The 26971-nt window shown below is 37.3% G+C and overlaps 1 protein-coding gene across 14 annotated transcripts in view; it reads left to right on the forward strand.

The window, feature by feature from the left end:
* Positions 1-26971, forward strand: part of ppfia4 (PTPRF interacting protein alpha 4) — a 131437-nt gene that overhangs the window by 24875 nt on the left and 79591 nt on the right. Inside the window, exon 2 of one of the 14 annotated variants that reach the window (XM_048171893.1) lies at positions 11206-11296. The exons of the other annotated variants lie outside the window; for them this stretch is intronic. Coding sequence (XP_048027850.1) covers positions 11206-11296 — 91 coding nt within the window. The remainder of the gene's footprint in view (positions 1-11205; positions 11297-26971) is intronic. 14 annotated transcript variants of the gene reach the window in all.

The raw sequence follows: 26971 nt of genomic DNA on the forward strand, positions 1-26971 counted from the left end.
TAAAGCTTTTTGTAAAAAAACACCAGAGGTGGCTTTGGCATAGACAGAAACATAGCCATGTAGAAATGTACCTCATCCCCACTGTGAAGTATGGTGATGGATTCTCTGGGGCTAATTTTCCTCCAAAGACCTGGAACATAATATACACAGTATCATAAACATCAAGGACCAGCAGATATTAAATTGACACCTGACTGACCCTGTCAGGAAACTTAAACTGGGCCTTGGTTGGATCTTCCAAGCATGATAAAGATTCAAAACACATCTCAAAATAAACAGAACAGTTCCACTGACCACAGAATGAAGGTTTTGCCATTGACATATCAATTCCCTGATCCAAACCCCATAAAAAAACTGTGGGATGAGCTGAAGAAAACAAACATGGACCTCTGAATCTGAAGGATCTGGAGAGATTCTGTATGGAGGAATGGTCTCAGATCTCTTGCCATATGTTCATCAACCTTATTATGCATTATAGGAGAAGATCCAGAGCTGTTATCTTGGCAAAGGGAGGCAGCACAAATATTAAATGAAGGGGTGCCAATAATTGTGGAATACATGTATTTCAGAAAAGAAAAAAAAATTAATAAGATGTTTTTTCTTTCAACTACTGTATTTGATCTTCATTAAAGGTTAGTTTTTTTTAATGAAAGACTAAAAGGATAAATTGCAAAAACAAATTTATCATATTTACCATAGATGGCAATATTTGTGGATCCCACTGTATAAATACACAACTTTTTTCAACAGTTCGGTTACCCATATTCTTCAAAATATCTTCTTTTGAAAGAAATTCATTAAGGTTTTAATGAATTGGAGGCTTAGGTCTTGTCAACTAATTTTATAAGACTAGAAAACAGCTGAGATTAAACTCATGTGGCTTCACAAGCCTCAAGAAATCAAGCATGCCAAGCAAGAAAAGAAGAAATCAACTTAGCTAATAAGACGGTTAACCTGTTCCACTAAAGTCTGCGAAATAATCCATGTGATTCATTTGATTAGGGCTATAATTGGGATGTGTAGCATCCTTTGCTGTGCTAGCAGGACTTGAATGTGCCCAGAACAGGGCTTGTTAAGAGAGAGGGCTTGTCTCCGTAATCAGTGAGTCAGGCCAAGTCATGTGAACTGGGAATTTAATTTGCTGCAATAAAACAATGATTTTTAAGAGGGGATCTGCATTCTGGTCAAAATTTGACATGAATACATTTAAAAGAGCCACTAAGAGATTTGCTTCCAGCACATAAAGAAGTAAATGCATCTCATTTTTTAGGGCTATCAATTTAATACATTAATTTAGTTTAGATTTTTAAAATGTAATAATTAATTTAGAATAATAAAAAGTCATAGTTATATAATATAAAATAGAATATAAAATTAACATGTTTCAAAAATAAAAACAGTATAATCTTACCCTCTCCATCACTTGGTTAGTACAGTGCAACCCTAGACAACGTGAGCCAAACACTCTAAACCAAATTTACACGTAACTTTTATGAGATGTTTATTTTGGGTCTTATCCTTCAGTATGCTATTTTGGACCTCCAGGCATGCCCAGAAGATCAATACAAACCCATTCATTCAGTGTCCAGCTTGGATGGGTCAATATAGACCTCAACACTTGGCTCCAGTCCTCGATGTGAGAGAGGTAGGACAATACAGCTTGAGAGGAGATTAAAAGGAGGGAAGTGACAAAAAGGCATACATTTCGTAAATAAACAAATATAATCCTTGAATATTTACAGTAATCCCCACATGTGACAGTTTCCCTGTCCCACAGCCATGAATGTCAATGTTGTTTTCCACCGTGTCCCAGTCACCCGAGACGGCGGGCCTCTGTTCTGTATTTCTCAACTTCCCTACACTCTTTTTAACTACCTCTTCAGATGTTTTGCTTTTAATAGAGGCACAAACATGACCGCTCCTGCTCGTGGTTACACTGTGAGCTCCGTGGGAAAGAACACTTCAAACATTCTCTGAAATGTAATTAATCAGTAGTATGCTACTTAATTGATAGTTAGCATACGTAGCACACATCTGTAATGTGAGATATAAAGACCTCCTCCTCATCTTTTGGGCCTGTATAGCCGATTTTTCCACTGTCGGGCCAGTGCGAGCCAGGGCTAACAACGTGCTGTGCCGGGCCAATAGCCTCGGACCTCAAGCACCGATGCCAAAATCATTTTGCATTTCCTCATTCCTGCATTTCAGTCATGCTGAATCAAACTGGTTTTTACCATTTCACATAAAAAGACATATATACCTATCCCACTTGTCCTGCTGGGCCATGAAAACCTGGCTGTTGGCCCGAGGAAGCCCCGACGAAGTCCAGGGTGGTCAGGGTGCATTGCAGCAGGCTCTTTCCATTGAAAGGTTGAGAATCTGACTAACGTGAGGCTAGCAACAACTGCCTTCAGATTTGTTATGTAAAAGTGACAGGGAATGCCTCTCGCTGTCATCAATACCTCCACATGTGCACACAAGTCTTTTTTCTTTTATTTCCTTAGCTTATTTGCATTCACTTTTTTCTTCTCTGGCTTTCTCTCAGGGTTAATCAATGTTTTCCTTTTTGTGTGCACATGCATCAGGGTGTCCTTTATCTTCAGGGCAGACACACAGGCTCCACATACTCTTTCTCACACACATACACACAGGGCAATGCTCTTTAATTGTTCAAGATTGGATGCGGTCAACTGACATGTAAACTAAAGACACTGGCAAGGCGCAGAGAGGAATTGAAGCATTCTACTCTGATCAGTGTCATTCCTTTCCGCTCAGTTTGCCCGTCTTAATTGGCATTCATAAGACTCACATGGCTCGTGTGTGTGGTAATAAAACCACTACAGTTGAGACTCAATTAGATCTGTTCTGATGTATGTTAGCATATGTCTTCTTGCCTATATTAAAATGTAATATGTATGACACATTGACTGCCTGGCATGAGCACCTTTGCTCTTTTGTTAAAAATAGATCACCGTCTGATCCTCGTAATTCCAAACTGTTTCCATGGTAGCCATTTTAAGATTAATATGGCTCCAGACGCTCTCCACAGCATCTTTTTTTAAAACATCCGGTGACTAGGCTAAGAACACTGTGAGAAAGTGTGGTGGGATGGGTTTCTGCAGACCATGGCATGTTTGAGATCACTTCAGCTGATGCATATTTGGAAGTCAATGCTAATGATTATGCATTAAGCTTAGGCATCCTGACCCATAAATAAGCATTCCTAGGAGAGATGCTAAATCTTGAGTTGTGGAAATCGCTGATTTTTAGGTTAAAAAATGTTGTGTTTATTTGCATTTATTCTTAAAGCCCACATAAGCACTGCAAAGTTTTTGGAGTGACAGCAGCATTTGAATGCAGGAGTGAATTCCCTAAATCACCATGCTGTATTTGTGTGCAATATAAGAGTCACTCCTGAACTCGCAATGGTTGATGTTAGTAGTGATTGGCAATGTTTTGTTCATGAACTAATCAATATTTTTGTTAAATAAATCTTTTAAGTTAACAAATCCTTCAAGTTTACTTTAATGAGCATTTAAAGGGATAGTTCACCCAAAAATGAAAATTATCCCATGTTTTACTCACCATCAAGCCATCCTAGGTGTATATATCTTCTTTCAGACAAACACAATCGGAGTTATATTAAAAAATATCCTTGCTCTTCCAGGCTTTATTATGGTATTGAATTGAGTAATCCACACGATTCCAGGTGGTTAACAAAGGCCTGCAAAAATGAAGCGTTGGGATTTTGTACGAAAAATATCCATATTTAAAACTTGATAAACTACAATAACTACAAACTCGATTCCAAAAAAGTTGGGACACTGTACAAATTGTGAATAAAAAAGGAATGCAATAATTTACAAATCTCATAAACTTATATTTTATTCACAATAGAATATAGATAACATATCAAATGTTGAAAGTGAGACATTTTGAAATGTCATGCCAAATATTGGCTCATTTTGGATTTCATGAGAGCTACACATTCCAAAAAAGTTGGGACAGGTAGCAATAAGAGGTCGGAAAAGTTAAATGTACATATAAGGAACAGCTGGAGGACCAATTTGCAACTTATTAGGTCAATTGGCAACATGATTGGGTATAAAAAGAGCCTCTCAGAGTGGCAGTGTCTCTCAGAAGTCAAGATGGGCAGAGGATCACCAATTCCCCCAATGCTGCGGCAAAAAATAGTGGAGCAATATCAGAAAGGAGTTTCTCAGAGAAAAATTGCAAAGAGTTTGAAGTTATCATCATCTACAGTGCATAATATCATCCAAAGATTCAGAGAATCTGGAACAATCTCTGTGCGTAAGGGTCAAGGCCGGAAAACCATATTGGATGCCCGTGATCTTCAGGCCCTTAGACGACACTGCATCACATACAGGAATGCTACTGTAATGGAAATCACAACATGGGCTCAGGAATACTTCCAGAAAACATTGTCGGTGAACACAATCCACCGTGCCATTCGCCGTTGCCGGCTAAAACTCAATAGGTCAAAAAAGAAGCCATATCTAAACATGATCCAGAAGCGCAGGCATTTTCTCTGTGCCAAGGCTCATTTAAAATGGACTGTGGCAAAGTGGAAAACTGTTCTGTGGACAGACAAATTAAAATTTGAAGTTCTTTTTGAAAAACTGGGACGCCATGTCATCCGGACTAAAGAGGACAAGGACAACCCAAGTTGTTATCAGCACTCAGTTCAGAAGCCTGCATCTCTGATGGTATGGGGTTGCATGAGTGCGTGTGGCATGGGCAGTACACAACTGGAAAGGCACCATCAATGCTGAAAGGTATATCCAAGTTCTAGAACAACATATGCTCCCATCCAGACATCGTCTCTTTCAGGGAAGACCTTGCATTTTCCAACATGACAATGCAAGACCACATACTGCATCAATTACAACATCGTGGCTGCGTAGAAGAAGGATCCGGGTACTGAAATGGCCAGCCTGCAGTCCAGATCTTTCACCCATAGAAAACATTTGGTGCATCATAAAGAGGAAGATGCGACAAAGAAGACCTAAGACAGTTGAGCAACTAGAAACCTGTATTAGACAAGAATGGGACAACATTCCTATTCCTAAACTTGAGCAACTTGTCTCCTCAGTCCCCAGACGTTTGCAGACTGTTATAAAAAGAAGAGTGGTAAACATGGCCTTGTCCCAACTTTTTTGAGATGTGTTGATGCCATGAAATTTAAAATTAACTTATCTTTCCCTTAAAATTATACATTTTCTCAGTTTAAACATTTGATATGTCATCTATGTTGTATTCTGAATAAAACATTGAAATTTGAAACTTCCATCATTGCATTCTGTTTTTATTCACAATTTGTACAGTGTCCCAACTTATTTGGAATCGGGTTTGTAGCTTCCGGCAGATGGCCTACGCAAGTCGACTACAAGATGTAGGATGTAGGAGTAGCATAAGCTTAGATGCCTCTCGTGGTTCAAACAAATAGGGTTAGGCAACAAACTCAAGCTCTTCTCGAAATATCGAAATCCTCCAATATTTCTTTTTAAAAATTATCATTTTAGACTTCCAATTCGTGACTGGTGTTTTGGTTTGCTCTTCCACATTTGTCAACGCGTCAGGTCAGAGATTACTCTTTTGGCGTAAGTCTGTTTACTAGGGGTGTGACGAGACAGGTAGCTCTCGAGACGAGACACGAGATTGAGTTCACGAGAACGAGACGAGATTTTTACACAGTATTTTTAAGAAATCCTCAATGAGCCAGTATATATTTTATAATTAATATAATATATTTGATAACTCCGATTGTGTTTGTCTGAAAGAAGATAGTCATATACACCTAGGATGGCTTGAGGGTGTGTAAATCCTGGGATAATTTTCATTTTTGGGTGAACTATCTCTTTAAGTGTGGGCTCTGCGTTTAAAGTGCGGTCACATTAGTAAAATTTCATGAGCAAAAAGGTTCATTGTCTATTGAGGACCTATAGTGATGTATGAAGCACAGCTCACACAGACATCACTTTCAATCTAGGCAGCTTTTTGTTGGTCAGTATGGCAAACTCACATTACCAACAGAATCCGATGTGAAATCTGTGTGGGGAAATCAATTGAGATTGAAAAGAAATACTCTCTGCTTATATAATCTGAAAAGAAAGATGCATTTCTCTCTAAAGGTGCATCCACTGTACTGTGGAGATGCGAGGCAGCATCGTCAACTTCATCTTTGCAGCTGACACTGACTGAGAAAACACTAGTTTATTAATAAATAATTAAAATGTCTCCTTGCTATTTTTTTTCCAACACATTCGTAATCAGTTGAGTGCGGAATAGGCTATATATTACGCCTATACATATTAAACACTTATTATGGTTTAGTATTCTCCTCAGTAAATAATTCAGTTAATATAAACGTGCAATTAGTCAACTAATGGCTTAAATGAACGACTACTAGTCGACTAGAAAAATCTTTAGTCGGGGGCAGCCCTAGTACGAATTAAGGATAAATTATTCACAATTTAAAACTGAAGGTAGTTGGCGATTTCCCTTCAATTTGTTTTAATGTCGAAGTTGTTCACCACCTGACAAATGTTGCTCTAAATCCTCCATGTTGCCCAATTAAATGGTTAAATACAGTCAGTTCTCTTTCTGTCTCTTTTTCTTCCCTTCCTTCTCCAGATCTCTGTGACTAATGTTCTTTACCACACAACAGTAATCTCCATTGTCGATGTAATGGGCTCTTGTTGTGTATAAGTGATAGTGGGTGTGCATCGGTGTGCCAGACAGGGACGGGCTGTAATTAAAAATAAGGGGCATGTGTGGCACCACAGGCCGTTCTGGAATGGCCGTGGCTGTCTGGGCCAGCGCTCACTGGGACTCGATGACAGGGTCATGTCATTTGTGCCGCTTCTGGGAAATAGTGCAGGAGGTTATGACCAGGGGCGTTTTTGCAGGAGGTTTTGGCTGGGAATTCAAATGTAGGCCAAGTAAAGAGTCATTAAAATTGGAAGCAGTTGTTGGATTTTGAAATAGCAAGGTGCATATATAGTCTAATGTTTTCTCTTGAGGAAAGCATTGTATTGTTTTGATGGAACAGATGAGCGCTGCCCTTATGTGCTATTTAAAGCTTGTGACAAAGAGGGGCTCGTCTATTTAAGTGTATGCAGTACGTAAACATGACCTGCTATAGCTCACTTGTGTTTACATTGTATATATTGGTTGGGTATGCTGACCGTTTTTCCATTCAGAAGTCATATTTGGTAACTCAAATATGCCCTGCCTCTTTGCTCTCTGCACATTTGTCTCTCTCTTTCCTTTTTTTTTTTTCAAATGGCTCGTGTCCAGGGGCCCTGAAAATCCTGTCTCCTTGGAAACAGCGAGATGTTGTGGCAGCTGAAGTCGACTTTACATCTCCCATCTACCCCAAGAGGTGTAAACAGTCAGCGACTTCCTTTCACAGATGCATACACGAGGAAACAACCTCACCAGATTTTAGGATTGATGGGTTTGTTTCATGCTAGATTCTTTGTCTCATTCTCTAGGCAGGTACAAAATACTTGTATAGTCAGTTAAAGGGTTAGTTCACCCAAAAATGAAAATAATGTCATTTATTACTCATTCTCATGTCGTTCTACACCCGTAAGACCTTCGTTCATCTTTAGAACACAAATTAAGATATTTTTTGATGAAATCCAATGGCTCGGTGAGGCCTCTATAGCCAGCGAGTTTATTTACACTTTCAGTTCCCAGAAAGGTGCTAAAAACATATTCAAAACAGTTCATGTGGTTCTACCATAATATTATAAAGCGTCGAGAATACTTTTTGTGTGCCAAAAAAACAAAATAACGACTTTTCAACAATATCTAGTGATGGCCGATTTCAATACACTGCTTCAAATCTTTTGTTTCAAATCAGTGGTTCGGATTGTGTGTCAAACTGCTGAAATCACGTGACTTTGGCGCTCCTAATCACTGATTCGAAAAAAGCAACTGATTTGAAGCAGTGTTTTGAAATCGGCCATCACTAGATATTGTTGAAAAGTTGTTATTTTGTTTTTTTGGCGCACAAAAAGTATTCTCGATCTCATCGCCTCACTGAGCCATCGGATTTTATCAAAAATATCTTAATTTGTGTTCTGAACATGAATGAAGGTCTTAGGGATGTAGAACGACATGAGGGTGAGTAATTAATAACGGAAATTTCATTTTTGGGTGAACTAACCCTTTGTTGTTATTTACTCATATAATGTTTTCCATGATGCTTTTGCCATGAAATGACTATTCATAGTGACCAGTTTACAAGCTACTTAAAAATGAAAAGAAAAAAAAACCTTATAGATGTATAAGGAAAGTAGTCCATATGATTAATATACTTTATTTCAAGTCTTCCAAAGCCTTATGATGACGTATGTGAGAAATGGAACAAATTTAAGTCACTGTTCAGTACTGACAAAATTTTTGAATTTGCACATGGACAAACTTACCTATATATATATATATATATATATATATATAGATAGATAGATAGATAGATATACAGTATATACAGTATATACTGCAAGTTTGAAACTACATGAAGGTGAGTAAATAAAGTTGTACAGCATTTTATTTGTAAATGTTGAGTTTTAAGGCAATGTATAACATCATTCTCTTTATGTCATTGTCTGCCTCTTGAACCTCAGCCAAATTATGAGTGCATTTTTGGGACACGGTCACACTGAATTGCTCGTAAACTATGAATGATATGGAAGAATATAGTTAAAGATCCGTGAAATGTTTGATTCACACTTCCTAAATTGAACGCTTAAACTCGGAGGGACTCATGAATTATTCAAACTGATTATTTATACTGTAAGACATTTTCCTTAAAGCTTTTTTACAGCTAATGCCAAGAGCGCATCGCATACGTTATGCACACGCTGTGTTTATAAATGTGTCATTTTAACCCTGTTTGCCTAAGGGCTCAACCGTACATTTACATACAAACTGGAAATAGCAAATAAGGGACCATCTTGTTTGGATCTGTCAGTCAATGAGACATACTACAATTATTAGTATGCAGTAGTATGTTATGTAACACCTGTTCTTTAAGTGGGATTAGTTTTTCATCATCCTATATGGGTACTGGATCAATTCTGTTTTTATAGCTGTCCTGTCGTGACTGATATAGTCAGTCGTGCATGAGTGGGGTGTGGTGTCTCTAGTTTCAGACACAAAGAGACAACACTGTCTGCCAACTACAGTGCCATGCCAGCCCAGTAGGGGGTGACTCAGGGTTGGCACGTGCTCCAACCACACCTCTGTCTCGGTGTGGTCTTGCTCGTACGCAGAGGTGAGAGTTGTTGTTTTGACATTTTGCCAGCGGATATTAGATCTGTTTGCAGCTCATGAGATGGTGTTTGAAGTTGCTACTCATTGATATTCCAAGAACAGCTTTTGTAGCTCCATTTGTGTTACTTATGTTGGGACTTTACAAAGTAAAAATGCCCCAGATTGGGGCCGACAGAGGGAAATTTTTCTTCCAGCCTTGAGATGAAGACAACGTGGTACATAGTAAAAAAAAAAAAAGGAAAAAAGTGCTAAACTGCTCCAGAAGCATTACATCATACTAATGCTAATCCACAGTCTGGCTGAGTACCGTGTCTCTTCATTATTCATGGAGTGACTGCACAGAGGCGCTAGAGCTGTTCATGGGCTGTGCTGTCAGTATCATGAGCTACACCAATCCTGGGCCAAAAATACCATGCCTCGGTTAAGACCTTGAGATTAGAAAGAAGCACACATTTATGATATAGTCTTAAAGATGAAATCAAAGGAATGTCCATGTCTGTTCTGTAATAGAGAAATGTTAACAGTTTATTGTTATCATTTTTAATTGCACAAGGATAGCATTTGCATTTTACAGATTATTTTAATTAATTGCTCTCACTCTGTTTGCCTCAGTGGGTTAAAGTGAAACTGTTTAATTTCTAAATGCACATTCTTGGTCTTACTGGTTGATATTGGATATTTATTTGCGCATACCCATTTCCCCTATTTTTACATGCAAATTATATCATCTAACGCTGCATTCACATGGGGCGTCGGTGTTAACGCTTCTCATTTACTTTGCTGTCATCCGTTGCCGAAGATTTCTCAACTTTTCAAGCGTCAACGCAGGCGTCAGCCAATCAGATCGCTTTATGCAAACACCCTAGAGCATTCGCTAGCCAATTACATTCGTGCAACACTGGAAAGTGATTGGCTGTTAGCACTATAATGGTATCAGATCTCAAAATGAATATCTTTCTTATAATGTACATTTATAATGTGATTTCTAAGTTTGTGTTATCTTAATATTATTTATATACCATCTTAGTATTACTAATATTTTAAATAAGCTTTTATTTTTTATATTTTCAGTTTTCATTTTAATTTCAGTATTAGTAATCTTATATGCTTTTGTCATTTTTATTGTTTTTTTGTAGTATTTCTATTTAGCTTTAATTTATTTTTGTTTTTTAAAATAATTTTAGTACATTTAGTTTTAGTTAACAGTAACAACACTGACCTTGATTCACCTTTAGTATTTAAAACAATTGATGTTTTGAGTGTTTTATTTGTAATTTATCTAGGGTAAAACAATATAGAGTTTAAAAATGCCATTTATCAGTTATCAGACTTTATTGGCATTATTGTAATATCAGTACATCACTGTTTATAATCTTTATTTAATCTTAATATAATTTATATAATCTTTTTAAACCCACCCTTTAATTTTCTCTTAGCATATCCTGTTTCACTCTAAAGTAAAATGCATTACAAATGATTGTTTTATTTATTAGTTTTAAAGGGACAGTTCACCCAAAAATGACAATTCTTTCATCATTTACTCACCCTCAAGTTGTTCCAAACCTGTATAAATTTCTTCGTTCTGCTGTACACAAAGAAAGATATTTGGAAGAATGTCAGGAACCAAACAGTTCTTCGCCCCCATTTACTACCATAGTAGGAAAAATAAATACTATGGTAGTCAATCGAGATCTATTTGGTTCTTGACATTCTTCCAAATATCTTCCTTTGTGTACAGCAGAACAAAGAAATTCATACAGGTTTGGAACAACTTGAGGGTGAGTAAATGATGACGGAATTTTCATTTTTGGGTGTACTATCCCTTTAAGGAACATCTGTTCTGTAATGTATAACACTGAATTCCTGAAGTCCTTCTTTAACGAGAGGTGTTTTGACTAGGCTGCTCTCAAGGTCACTAAAACTCATCACCTGTCCTGAGTGGAGCACTTCTTTGAGACCCAGCTCCACCACTTGGCCGTCCTGTAACAGTGTAAGGGCTTATAAGATCACTTTGCACAAGTTCACATGTTCACATATGCTGTCATGAATGCAGAAATACATGCACACAAACATGCTCATATTCTCACACCCAGACCACTCCATCTGCCTCCCCCAGCCTCCTTCCCTCTCATTGGACAGACACACAGAGAGCTGCAGAGTGCTTTAAATACAGCTCTGAAGTCATATGTCTCAGATGTCTCTGGGTGGCCGTGGCGGATCTCAGCAGCACCGCTGTAGCTCTCTCTCTCTTTCAGGGAGCGTGTCTGATTTATTTATGAAATGTGATTTTTTTTTCTCTCTCTCTCTCTCCCTCTCTCTCTCTCTCTCTTTCTCTTCCGGCTGGGGAACTGAAACTCCTCGCAGGTTAATGCTGTTGTTTAAAGGCTGTCCGGCGTGAATTCTGTTAAATCAAATAGACTGAGGTATGACGGATGCTGTGAAACAGGAAACAGCCAGGCCGTTGTGGCCAGTGATTTTATTCCCAGCTCTTTTTCCGCACGTTACAGTTAGAGAGAGGGCCGTTTATATTCTGCGGCGTCAACATAACCGCTTTTTATTGATGTAGGAAAAATGATATGGGTTTTAATGAAGCTATTTCTTTGAAAAATGATACAGTGTTTTGTGTTCTAATGGCTTACAAAAAATATGTCTGACTGAATGAGAAAGACGTCACAGTCACTGAAATAAATGAACCTCTGATCAATCTATCATTCTATCACTTATTTTCTTTCTTTTGCTTTCTCTTTTTCTATTCTCTTTTTCTCTTTTGCATTTTCTTTTTCATTCTTTCTCTCTCTCACTCTTTTCCTCTCTGTTTCTCTTTTGCTCTTCCTCTGTTTCTTTCTTTTCTGCCCGTTCTTTCTCTTTGTTTACTCTTTCTCACTCTTTTCCGTGTTTTTTTGCTCTTTCTTTCATATTTTACTCTTTCCTTCTCTGTGATTGTCTTTTGCTCTTTCTTTCTTTTGCTCTTTTACTCTTTCTCTTTCATTTATTCTTTCTCTTGCTCTTTTCCCCTCTTTCTGTTTCTTTGCTTTGCTTTTTTAATCTGTTTCTTTCATTTTTCTTTCTCTCTTTTCCCTTCTCTTTTTCTTTCTTTTGCTCTTACTCTTTTTTTTGCTCTTATTATTTTTCTCATCTTTCAATTCTTTTTCTTTCTTTTGCTCTTTCTTTAGTTCTTTTGTGTCTTCTCTTGCTTTTTTCTTTTCCTTTTGCTCTTTCTCTCATTCTTTCATTCTACTTTATGTCTGTAACTGTCTGTCTCACTTTAAATTAAGTGAGTGTGAATGTGATTTGAGAACTACAGTAAAGGTGAGGGGGATTTTCAGCCAGTAATGACTTCAGCCACTCTTTTCTTCACAAGCTATGGCTTTAGAAAACATAGATATAGTCATACGGATTATTTAGTTAACTCAGAATATATAGTTTAGCTGCTATACATGAAGTTTTGGAGTGGCATGTGACAAGTATTGGTGATGAAGACATGTGGTTGTCTAGTCATGACAGGACCAGAGCCTGGACAAAGAGCAGACTCGAGGGTGAGTAGGATCATTCTAGTGCTGTAATGTCTTAGAAAGGACACTCGGTCATCTAGGATGTCTCCTGGGGTTTTATGAAGGCGATGACTAAATTACTTTTAACCAAGATGGAAAAAGCATGAGAGGGGGAAGTCTTGGCTGGGAGGTAGAGGAGCTTAGTCTTGTCAAGGATAATCGGGAGGTGATGAGTAGTCATCCAGATCAATATGTCAGGAAGGCATGCCAAGACGCCACTGAGAATGTAGAGGAAGGAAATGAGATGCACAGTATAGGCGGCTTAGCAGTGATAAGAGAGTCTATACAGCTGGATAACAGTGTCAAGAGAGCAACTAGTAGATTGAACCTTTCCAGCTAACTTAGTGTTAAGTGATCAAGGCAATATACCAGGAAAATGCAGATCCGTAATACTTCTGTGAGCACTGAAATCAACCATTTGTGATTAACTGTGTTGAATGCTGTGGACAGAACCAGATAGAGTTTAGAAAGCTCTATCTTCTGGATGATTTAAAGGGAAATCAAATATATATATATATATATATATATATATATATATATATATATATATATATATATATATATATATATATTTTTTTTTTTTTTTTTATGGAATACAGCAGTATTTACGTTTTATTTTTGCATATCTTTTTTTTTAATTCATGTGCCTTCGTAATCTTTAAAAAAAACATTAATGTCCCTTTGCAATGATATCTTTTCCCTTATAATGTGTGCAATATGATACAATAGTTCCTCCCCTCCAGCAATCTGTCACTTGCATGAGATCACAATTAGCAAACAAGTCCAACAATTCAATCAATTCCAAATGGGCTAAAATCAAATCAAATAAATTTGTTGTGTGCCAACTTTAAGCATTTTAATTATAAAGAGGGCAAGTGTGATTGATAACAGTCATGCAGCTCATTTTTAATAAAGGTTGACATTTGGTTGAATGCAGCATATTCAAAAGTTTAGACAGATGTCATTCCATTAGATAAAATATAAACTAAGTGGCACATTTATTTTAAAGGAATATAGCAACACTTTTTTTTAATGAAATCTTATTATTATATTATATTATATTATATTATATTATATTATATTATATTATATTATATTATGAGAAAAGCTCTAGCTCATTTTTTGCAGATGCCACTTTTGATATTTTTGTATATTTGCTGTGGTATTTCGTATCTAATGCAATGACATTCAGATGTTATTTTAGTGTCCAGAATTGTCTCAAATACTTTTTGGGCCCCACAGTATTTATCTGTCTTTGATGGGACATTATGCCATACACAATAGCTAGAAAGACATTTTAGTATATTTCATTTAGGAGAAAAAGGTCAGCAAGCCTAACAGCTGAAACGTAGACATATTAAAAAATTTTAGAGAATAGTCAGAGCACTGGAGCATACCTCATGAACATCTGGTCACCCCATTTGATACTCAGCTTTACCTCAGAGTAAATCATGTCACTAGAAATTAAGATGACTAGACACACAAGAATGTTTACAGTGAGATGCCAGAGAGTTAGCGTCTGTATATTATTAATGAGGAGGAGTGTGATGCGCAGACAGGAGAAAGGTCAAGATTGAGGCCGTGGCGCCACCCTAGCTTCCTGCCACATGACCTTCTCCCTCCTCTCCCATTCAAATCCCATCGTCCACCTTAAGGTGTAGGGTTTCATCTCTCCACAGCTCAGAAATTCACACAAACACATACACGTTATTATGGTGCCCCTGTGAGGATGCGGGTAGTGTGCCATGACCTCTTCTTTATGTCCCAGCATTCACTTCCATAAACACGCCTATTTAAAGGCATCAGTCCGCCCATGCTCCTTACATACTCACAAACACTGCAAAATTAGCAGTTAGTAACCACTCCCGCTGGAGTGAGCTTCCACTTCCTCTCTCTCACCCTTCCTCCTGTTTCATCTCTTCCCCCTCATCCTCTTGATAAATGCGATGCAGGTATCAGATCATGTCCCGTATCAGATTACACAGCGGAGGCTGTTCACTAATAGCACTCACAGATTACGTCGGAGAGAGCGTTCAGTGTTATTAAAATCTGATTTACTAATGCAATTGAACGTCTGGGTAATGAAATGTTATTTGGAGTGACACATAAAAAGCTGTATCAGTGGAAACAATTATCAACATGCAATCTGTGCTCATTTTGAGAAAAAACACGCAGAATTGTAAAATGAGATATTAAGATTCTGCTTGACACAGATAAGATTTTCATGTTATGGCCAATATTAAAATTCTATACTATTTTAACTTAAAACTAAAATCAGACATTTTAAATAATACAACTGAATGTAGTGAGAGAAACAAGATTTTCTAAATATTAGATTTCACAATGTTAATAAATCATTACTGTCTTTAAAGATTAAAGGTGCCATAGAAATGAAAATTTAATTTACCTTGGCATAGTCGAATAACCAAGAGTTCAGTACATGGAAATGACATACAGTGAGTCTCAAACACCATTGTTTCCTCCTTCTTATATAAATCTCATTTGTTTAAAAGACCTCCAAAGAACAGGCGAGTCTCAACATAACACCGACTGTTACATAACAGTCGCCCCCAATATTTGCATATGCCAGCCCATGTTCAAGGCATTAGACAAGCCAGTATTAACGTCTGGATGTGCACAGCCGAATCATCAGACTTAATGCAGGTAAGCAAGCAAGGACAATAGCGAAAAATGGCAGATGGAGCGATAATAACTGACATGATCCATGATAACATGATATTTTTAGTGATATTTGTAAATTGTCTTTCTAAATGTTTCGTTAGCATGTTGCTAATGTACTGTTAAATGTGGTTAAAGTTACCATCGTTTATTACTGTATTCACGGAGACCAGAGATGTCGTTATTTTCATTATTAAACACTTGCAGTCTGTATAATTCATAAACACAACTTCATTCTTTATAAATCTCTCCAACAGTGTGTAATGTTAGCTTTAGCCACGGAGCACCATCAAACTCATTCAGAATCAAATGTAAACATCCAATACCATACTTACATAATCGGGTATGCTGCATGACAAACACTTTGTAAAGATCCATTTTGAGGGTTATATTAGCTGTGTGAACTTTGTTTATGCAATGTATTATAGAGTCGCGAGCTTGGGGGCGGGGAGCGCAAGGATTTAAAGGGGAAGCATGCTGAATCGGCGCATATTTAATTATGCCCCAAAATAGGCAGTTAAAAAATTGAATAATAAAAAAATCCATTGGGTATTTTGAGCTGAAACTTCACAGACACATTCAGGGGACACCTTAGACTTATATTACATCTTGTGAAAAAGCGTTCTAGGGCACCTTTAACATTAAATGAGTATTAGATGATGGCAAAAGTCATTGTAAAAATTGAGGAAATGAGAATGTACAATTAAATATCCAATATCAGCTGAATATTGGATATTTTTTGATAAAGTTCGGGGTCAGTGTGTGTATATACTGTGTATGTATATAGTCATGTGAAAAAGAAAGTACAGCCTATTGAATTCTATGGTTTTACGTATCAGGACATAATAAAAAATCATCTGGTCCTGGTAGGTCTTTAAATTAGGTAAATACAACCACAGATGAACAACAACCCATGACATATTACACCTCTTTAAAAGCAGAAGTTTTGGCAGTTTACTGGTCTGGAGCATTCAGGTGTGTTAGCACAATGACAAGGAGGAAAGACATCAGAAATGATCTTAGAGAAGCCCATCAATTTGGGAAGGGTTATACGGCCATTTTGAAGTCCATCAAACAATTTTGAAGTCCATCATTCTACAGTAAGGAAGGTTATTCACAAGCAGAAAACATTGAAGACAGTTTCCAATCTTCCCAGGAGTGGACATCCCAGCAAATTCACCCAGAGTGTACAATGCTCAGAGAAACTGCAAAAAACTACACCTTAGTCTCTATAGGCCTCAGTTAACATGCTAAATGTTAAAGTTCATGGCAGTACAATTAGAAAATGTCTGGAAAAGTATGGCATGTTTGGAAGGGTTTCCAGGAGAAAGCTTTTTCTCTATAAAATGAACATGGCCGCACGGCTTAGGTTTACAAAGTTGCATCTGAACAAACCACAAGACTTGGAACAATGTCCTTTGGACAGATGAGACCAAAGTGGAGATGTGTGGACATAATTCACATCGCCAAGTTAGGTGAAAACCAAACACAGCATATCAGCACAAACACCTCATACCAACTGTCAAGCACGGTGGTGGAGGGCTGATGATTTTTGGCTTGATTTGCAGCCAAAGGACCTAGGCACCTTGCAGTCTTTGAGTTGACCATGAACTCCTCTGTATGCCAAAGTATACCAGAGTCAAATGTGAAGCCATCTGTCTGACAGGTAAAGCTTGGTCGAATCTGGGTCATGCAACAGGACAATGATCCCAAGAACACCAGCAAATCTACAACAGAATGGCTGAAAAAGAAAAGAATCAAGGTGTTGCAATGGCCAAGTCAAAGTCCAGACCTCAACCACAGAGAAATTCTGTGGTGGGACCTTAAGACAGCTGTGCATAAACAAATGCCCACAAACCTCAATAAACTGAAGCAACGTTGTAAAGAAGAGCGGGTCAGAATTCCTTCAGAAGGATGTGAGAGATTGATAAAGAACAGATGATTTTTTTTATTATTATATACTGATGCTTAAAACCTTAGAATTCAAAAGGGTGTCCTTTGTTTTTCACTATATGCTGGAGTTTGGCTTTCTTACCTTAACTAAGTGTCATTAAAACTAATATTGTGCAAATATCCCCTCTAGACATCACTTTTTTTGGCCACTGTGAAAATCTTTGTAGCTTTCTTCAGAGTTCTGTGGGCGCAGAGATTGCTTGTGATCCAGTCAATGGGAAAAAAAATTCTGCATAACAGACCTCAAAACACATAAATGAGCATCTCACATGCATTCCTGCTCTCAGAGATTTTCACTGATGTGAACGAGCACTTGAAATGGAATGGCTTTCCTTGTTTTGTTATCTTGTCCATTGATAGCTCCTCCAGCTTTGTTGTAGGCTTTTCAATGATTGAAGCTTTGAAAGAGGCAATTTTATTATTTGGCTTTGTGTATGACTAACTAATGAGTAGGGAGCTGGCAAGCACATGACACTGACATGCAGCGAGTGGAAATGCATACAGAAATTCAGAGAAGGAAAGGAAAACACACATTCACACACCATTGAGAGCTTTAATAGCATGGCCATGTACATGAAAGGCTTCTGATGACACAGTATGCATGTTGAGGAGGCAGACTAGGTAAGACAGTCAAAGAAAGAGTGAAGGGAATGCACATGATGAGATGATAGCAGAGAGACGGGTGAACCTACTCTTGTTATAATTGCATGTGACAACTGTAAAGGAGGGAATATGTCATTTGCTTGGATGTGTCTGAGCTATTTTGACTTATGTAGTGCATTGTGTGTGTGTGTGTGTGTGAATGTGTTTGTGTTCATGAAAACATGAAAGCATGTATGTTGTTGTGTTAGTGGTTGGCAAATATGTATTAAAAATGTTTAGCGCTTATATATATATATATATATATATATATATATATATATATATATATATATATATATATAAGCACTAAACATTAAAAAAAACAATTTTGCTTTTAATTTAATACAATTTTAATTTTATTTACAAATAACAATTATATGTTTTTATAGGGGTGTAACAAAACCCTCATGTCATAAGTTGATACATATGACAATGCTGAACTCGAGATACCATATTATTGTGATACTCCAAGACATATGGTAAAAGGATAACAAAAAAAAGTACTGTTGCTTAAAATGCTAAATTTGGTATTACATTGGGAGTGGAAATGAATTGGCGTGGACTTGGTGCTGGTAACCCAATGCACAGGAAAATAAAAATATTCATGATTCTAATCCTGAAACACAGATTTATTTTAGATGAGTATGTTTGCACTCTGTCACTGACTAGATATATTTAAAATAATGTAGGCCACTTTTTACTGGTAAAATGAGACATTTGGCATTATCAGGACCCACAAATATTCCCCCATTGCATTATTGTACATTATATTCAACATTATGTATAGTAGTTTAAAGGTGCCCTAGAATCAAAAATTGAATTTATCTTGGCATAGTTGAATAACAAGAGTTCAGTGCATGGAAAAGACATACATTGAGTTTCAAACTCCATTGCTTCCTCCTTCTTATGTAAATCTCATTTGTTTAAAAGACCTCCGAAAAACAGGCGAATCTCAACATAACACTGACTGTTACGTAACAGTCGGGATCATTAATATGTACGCCCCCAATATTGGCATATGCCAGCCCATGTTCAAGGCATTACACAAGGGCAGCCAGTAACGTCTGGATCTGTGCACAGCCGAATCATGGTTAAAGTTACCATCGTTTATTACTGTATTCACGGAGACCAGAGATGTCGTTATTTTCATTATTAAACACTTGCAGTCTGTATAATTCATAAACACAACTTCATTCTTTATAAATCCCTCCAACGGTGTGTAATGTTAGCTTTAGCCCGTTAGCCACAGAGCACAGCCTCAAACCTATTCAGAATCAAATGTAAACATCCAAATAAATACTATACTCACATGATCCGACGCATGCATGCAGCATGCATGACGAACATCTTGTAAAGATCCATTTGAGGGTTATATTAGCTGTGTGAACTTTGTAAATGCACTGTATTATAGTCAAGAGCTCGGGGGGCAGGGAGCGTGCGATTTAAAGGGGCCGCAGCCTGAATTGGTGCATAGTTAATGATGAACCAAAATAGTCAGTTAAAAAAATTAATAAAAAAACATCTATGGGGTATTTTGAGCTGAAACTTCACAGACACATTCAGGGGACACCTTAGACTTATATTACATCTTTTAAAAACTGGTTCTAGGGCACCTTTAATGTAGTATTGACACTAAGCTAAGTTTGATTTTTTTTTTCTTTTTTTTTTTTTTTTCATTTTGGGTGAAATATGCACAACACATATTGTCACTATAAACGATCCGATATTGTTGCATTTTTGTATTGTGATATATTGTGACACGATATATCTTAATACACCCCTAGTTTTTTAACAAATACATTTTTGCATATATATATATATATATATATATATATATATATATATATATATATATATATATATATATATATATGTATATATGTGTGTGTGTGTGTGTGTGTGTGTTTATAATAGCACACTTACTATTTGTCTCACACAGTAAAAATGGGTCTTAAAATATAGTAACAGCTATGTATTTTAGTTAAAATAAGTTGCATTGTAAAAGTTAAATAAAAAAATGATTTTCAGAACATTTTAGCATTTGGATTGTTGGACTGATTTGTTTTAATAGCATCATGGACACCTAATAACCTTCTAATGCTAAAATAAAATCATTCACTCACATTCTGTTCTCAGCACTCCATGGTACAAGAAGTGACTAATGGTTTGCTCATGCCATTTTGCAATGATGGATTGAAGCTGTAACTCAGCATCAGGTTAACCAGCACCTTTTCTGACAGATGTGATGCACAGAAATCGTTCATTACGAGAAGATATAGAGCTTGAGTAGTCCCTGAAATCCCAGTGGTGATTTTTTTTGGAGGTGAATGGACCTCACCAGGGACACCTCAGGGTGTGGCTGCAGTTACTGTGTGCTTGTGAGTTATATATGTGGCTGAGTCTCTGTTTTTGTGCTGACACTGGCAACTGGGCGTTAACGTGCATGTACAGTATGTTCCTCGAGACCCGTGCTGAGCTGTAAAATGGCTCCTCGGTCATGCAGTCATCCAGTCCAGCATAAGGAGATTATCTGGAGAGGTGCTTTAAGAAAAGCCCCAGGAAAGGAAGGATGCTTGGTGAGGGGTAAAAGAGATGAGACAGGGTGGGGATAGATGAGCGAAAGCTTTTTGTTAGAGCTGCTGACATCATTTTTTCTGCCCTGTGGGAAACCCTGTCTTCCTTCCAGAAATGTGTCTCTTTCTTCACCTTATGGTGATGAGACAGAAAAGAGGTGATGGGATTCTCACCAATGTTAATGCAAGTAATGCAGTTACTAAAAATATTTGTAAAATGCCAGCTATTCTGTCCTTGTGCTTTGTCACTGCATCATCTAAGTTAGAAGTTGTGTGCCATATAATATTTTGACAAGCTCTCTTTGCTTTCCTGTGCCTGTGTTTTTTCTAATGAAACTTGGGGCAAGTCATTTTTGAAGCGCTTTTTTAAAAAACCAATAACAAATCACTCATCATTTATATTTTCCATTTTCCTGGAAATTTTTTTTTTTTTTAATTTTTTTTATTTTTTTGTTAATCAGCTACAAATTATTCCCCACAGTTTTAGAAATGCACTAGCACAGGGTTGTCAAATAATTAAATTATGTATTCTGGCTTTGGTACAATGATAACATAAATGGCAATTAAATAATATAATATAACACATGTTGGACTAAAAGTCACATAACTCAACAAAACATTTTCATGTTTTTAAGGGTATGTATTTGAATTTCAGCTGCTCTCCATCAAGCTCTTACTGAAGAACATCTATTTTAGAGCATCATGGGAAATGCAGTGAAAGAAGTGGTCCCCCTCCAGGTCAGCAGTTACACCTCCTAGTCACAAGGGGGCTCAGTCTCATTACAAATGATAGAGCAGATCTCCAACAGTGGCTGTTGGGGCGAGGCAAGACCTGAGGGGAGATTTTCATTTTTCATGTCTGAACTTTTACTGCACTGTTTTTCAGAGTGAGGTCATTGTGATATTCTCATCTCACCCATTGCCTTTGAGTGTCCAATGACAGCAATCCATTTTACTGATGAATTACTGTATTGTGAGTGCCAGACCCCTCCAGCTTCAGTCTGGCCTCCAGCCCGAATGCACTATTGTTATTTCTCATTAGAAAACTTGCTGCCTAAAAAATTCTGCTGAGAATCTGTGATTAAGAGTCTTTATTCAAGCTCGATTATTCCTTCAGTGACTTTCTAGAGCTCCCATAAGAAGTTAAGGATATAGAGCTGCTCATTTAGATTGCTTTTGTTCATTGTGTCATGGTTAATATTGACCATAGCGCTGCTTTCCGGTTTCTCTTCTCAGAACCAGATTCTTACTTGGCATAGATGTATTGCTGTGTCCTTGACAACTGCATTTAAGTGCAGCGTGTTTGAACCAATTGAACCAGTGCATATGAGATTAGTAATTAGTTCTCGGTTAAACTCTAAAACAACATTTTAGTTGAGATCAAAGACTTCCAGACTAGGAACAGGAAGTGGAAACTTTCTTACTGGTCATTTAGCTTGTGTGAAAACATGAAGTCATAGAGTCATAATTATGAAGTCATAATTATATTTCTCAGAGATTGCTCTTGCATAACAACACTTGTGTGGTGATAGTGTAGAGCTACTGTATTTGTGAAGTTTTACAAATACACAATTTTTTTTCTTTCTCTTTTTTTCTTTTTTTAATAAAACATCACTCCTCACTTGAAGTGAAGTTTTGACTTATTTATTTTTATATAAGGCTCAGTTTTTTCCTAAAGTTTAAAGATACATTAATGAGATGGTGGTTAACATTGTATATGTATAGAATTTAAAAAGTAATGTTAATATTAATTAAGGATGCACAATATGTTGGTATCGTACCAGTTATCAGGCATTTTTTTTAATCTGTTGCAATGATTATTGCATATTTTATTGGACATGCTAATTTCCTTTTTTTTTTTTTTTTACATTTAACTTTGCCGTCATCTAATCCTCACTTAGAGTTCACTTCAGAATGAAAATTTCCTGATAATTTACTCACCCCCATGCCATCCAAGATGTTCATGTCTGTCTTTCTTCAGTTGAAAAGAAATTAAGGTTTTTGAGGAAAACATTCCAGGATGTTTCTCCATATAGTGGACTTCAACGGCTACCAATGGGATGAAGGTCCAAATTGCAGTTTCAGTGCAGCTTCAAATGGTTCTACACGATCCCAGATGAGGAATAAGGGTCTTATCAGCCATTTTCTAAAAAAAAAAAATAACAATGTATATACTTTTTAACCACAAATGCTCATCTTGCACTAGCTCTGAGATGCGCAACGCATCACGTAATTACGTCGCAAAGGTCTCGCGTGACGTAGGCGGAAGTACTGCGGTAGAGCGAAAAACTCCATCTCATTTTTTCCTCCAACTTCAAAATCGCCCAACGTCGTTGTTTTACCTTTTTTTGTGTGAAGGCCATTTTGACTTAGTCTTTGCACATTCGCTTTGTAAACACTTTGCTCGGTACTTCTGCCTACGTCATGCGAGACCTTTCCAACATGATTACGTCATGCGTGGCGCATCGCAGAGTAGTGCAAGATGAGCATTTGTGGTTAAAAAGTACATAATTTTTATTTATTTTTTTAGAAAATGACCAATTGATAAGACCCTTATTCCTCGGCTGGGATCGCGTAGAGCCCTTTGAAGCTGCATCTAAACTGCAATTTGGACCTTCCACCCATTGTACCCCACTGAAGTCCACTATATGGAGAAAAATCCTGGAATTCAGAGATGGATCTTAGCTGGTACAGGGATTGCTCTTTTCTGGATCTGGATCTTCACTTTTAACTGGGATGATGGGATCTGTTGCAGTTGTTTTGCGATACCCCTGTCTCCACTGGAATTACGTTGACTTTTCCATTGATCTGGTTCTAAGTGCTCATTTTTGTATCACCATGATTACAGTCCTTGTGCTTTCCTTTAGTCCTGCCATTAACAGCCACATGTGGGACTCTCTAGTGTCAGCCGCCTGTAATACCCAGTGCTTGTGCGTCCCATTGGGTGTTTTGTCTTGTCATCATTACACTTCCCGTTCTTCTTCCTCCTCATCTAGTGTCTTTCACAGCACGTCTCTTAGCCTAATCATGTATCCCACAGTCCCAGCAGACGTCTGTCACTCTTCTTCCTCTGGCTAACCAAACACACTGTTCCCAGATCAGTTTAGCTTTTCAGCACACGAGTCTCGACAAGAGGATCTTCTATTTTTCTTTAAACATCCAGGCTGTTCCTGTTAAAGGTGCCCTAGAATCAAAAATTTAATTTACCTTGGCATAGTTGAATAACAAGAGTTCAGTACATGGAAAAGACATAAATTTTAAACTCCATTGCTTCCTCCTTCTTATGTAAATCTCATTTGTTTAAAAGACCTCCGAAGAACATGCGAATCTCAACATAACACCGACTGTTACATAACAGTCGGGGTTACGCCCCAATATTTGCATATGCCACATGTTCAAGGCATTAAAAGGGAGCCAGTATACATTGGATTGCACAGCTGAACTCAGACAGGTAAGCAAGCAAGAACAACAGCGAAAAATGGCAGATGGAGTGATAATAACTGACATGATCCATGATTCATGATATTTTTAGAGATATTTGTAAATTGTCTTTCTAAATGTTTCGTTGCTTGTTGCTAATGTACACATTCAGGGGACACCTTAGACTTATATTACATCTTGTAAAAACTGGTTCTAGGCCACCTTTAAAGGCAGGGTAGGCAAAAAAATGTATAAAAAACTTTTTTTCAAAATTTGTTTAAACTTTATTTATATATCAATACATAATTAAAATGTAAGTACTCTGAAAAAGAAAGTATAAAAATCGAGTGTCTGTAGACCTCTCCGACTGTTTTAAAGACAGCTCATTATTTCCATTACTCCACCCCCTCCCTTCTGGGCTCCTTCCAAAGCCACGCCCCCAAAACGCATGAACGTGTGACTCCGACCACTGAGTGGAAGACGCATTATTTACCTGAGACGAGCGGAGAGGAAGGAGCAATGCATTAGTGCATATGTCAGAATCCAGTAATAAAAATAACTTTATAATTATGAAGATAAACAAACAAGATGTATTTTGTACTCACTATCAAGCTAGCATATTGATATTGGTAAAGTTTAAAATATATATTTTTTGATCGCTAACGACTAGTTACTATAAGGCAAAGCTAAAAACAGGTTGCATGATACACGTTTTTCCATTACCATCATTTACACTGTGATGAAGATGAATTTCGTGTAAGATTCATAACATATACGTTGTTCTACAGATCAACAGAGTAACATACACTCAAATATCAACTCACAACTGCATTGCAGACACAAAATAATAACACACACATACAACAAAGTGTGTACGACACACACAGATACAAGATAAAGACATCAGTAAACATAGGTAGAGAATATAAAAACAAAACAAAGGCGAAAAAAACGTGCAGGTAAACTTGCAGGTGAACATGGTAAAAGACTTAGACAGAGGGTAAAATTATGCACAATTCAACACTATAGCTATCATTATTTATCGTCTCTACTACGGCTCGCTAAGTAATGTTATGTTAGCTATATTACGCAGCTACGTGTGCTAATGACACATGCTTCATGAAAAAATAAACAAAAAAATATGTATGATCAAAATACAAAAAGAAAGATTTACCTGTCCAGCAGAAATAAAGCCATCAAGGAGTCACTTTTCAGCCCCTTGAGTTCCCTCAGTTCTCGCCATCGCTGGAAAGCCACGCCGATATTAACTCGCGTTTTATTTCTTTGTTTATCCAAAGACTTTTTGTTCATTGCCTTTTCTTGTACTGTTACTGTCTTCCTTTTTTTGCCTGGTTTGCCTTCACTAACTGCATAGGCCGATACTGTGAATTTAGCTTGCTGTTTCTCTGCCATTGTTTTGGTATTCCTAGGATCCGTGCCTCTTGGATTCCCCAAATCAAACGTGCGCGCGCAAGTGGGCAGGTCATGTGTGGCAAAAGGGTGGTTGCCATGGTTGCGAGAGAGTGACAGCCGCCTAAGCCAATCCTATGTTTCGTCCCGGATGGAAATAATGAGCTGTGTTTAATACAGATTAAACGGTCTAGAGTCACTCGATTTTTATACTCTTTTTACCAGAGTTCTTACATTTTAATTATGCATGTATATATATAGAAAGTTTAAACAAATTTGGAACAAAATTTCTTACCTACCCTGCCTTTAATTTTAAAATGCTAACAACCAAACAAACTTTCACCCCAGTAGCTCAATATATGTTGGGTGAAATCTTGTGGTTTGAGATATGACAGTGAGAAAAAAAACAAAAACAAGAAAAAGTAGAAATGACAAACACACACACACAGAAATTGAGATGAAGGATTTATTTTTTTGCCGAGTGAGCTCTGCTTCAATATCCATTCACATCTTCTCTGTGCCTTGGGACATGGTTTGTTTTGTTTTTTTGTTTTTTTCTCTATCTTGAAAACTTCTTGGTAAGGCTTTTGGGAGGACCATTTTTCTGTCAGTTTTACTCAAAAAAGCCTTTGAGCTGTGTGTTGTGAGCTGAACAGTGGCTGTATGTCTAACCCAGAAACAGAAGAATATGATGCTAATCCCTTTCCCTTTATAGCAGCCTCTCTTTTTGTTTTGCATTGTTATTGGCTTATATATCAGTGCAAGTGTAATTCTTACTATATAACTAGTCCCTAATATCATTGATATGAGGTTTTTATGAAAGCAGTTTAGTGTTCATTGACTTGGCTTAGTGCTTGATTTGTCTCAGACCAATATTCCACACCCTTGAATACATATAGTAAATTCTCGCTTCATGTGCATTTACCTTCTAAAAGTTAGGGTGCATGTTTTCTTTCCCCTTTATGTACAATTATGTAGAACAGTAGAAATTTTGACAGGAAAATGGAGGGAGAGAGGGGGGATGGCTTCAGTCAGAATTTTTCACTCCACGATCTATTATTGTTATCACTGGTCATTGTATATGTGGGTCAGTCAGTCTTTCGGTCTAAGTGGGCAGTTTCCATTTATACTGTGGAAACTGCCCTTTTTTGTGTTCATTTTTTTACAGAGATACATAATTTGTGAAAATACTATAAGATAGTTGTGGCCTAATGGTTAGAGAGTCAGAATGGTAAACTGAAGTTTGCGGGTTCAATTCTTAATACCAGCAGGAAATGACTGAGGTGCCCTTGAGCAAGGCACCTAACCCCCAATGGCTCCCTGGGCGCCACAACAAAAATGGCTGCCCACTGCTCTAGGTGTGTGTCCACGGTTTGCAGCGTGTGTGTGTTCTCTACTCACTACTCCTAATGTGGGTTACCATAATTGGCCTTCACG

This window comes from Megalobrama amblycephala, linkage group LG21 (assembly GCF_018812025.1).
Source record: "Megalobrama amblycephala isolate DHTTF-2021 linkage group LG21, ASM1881202v1, whole genome shotgun sequence".
Lineage (NCBI taxonomy): Eukaryota > Metazoa > Chordata > Actinopteri > Cypriniformes > Xenocyprididae > Megalobrama > Megalobrama amblycephala.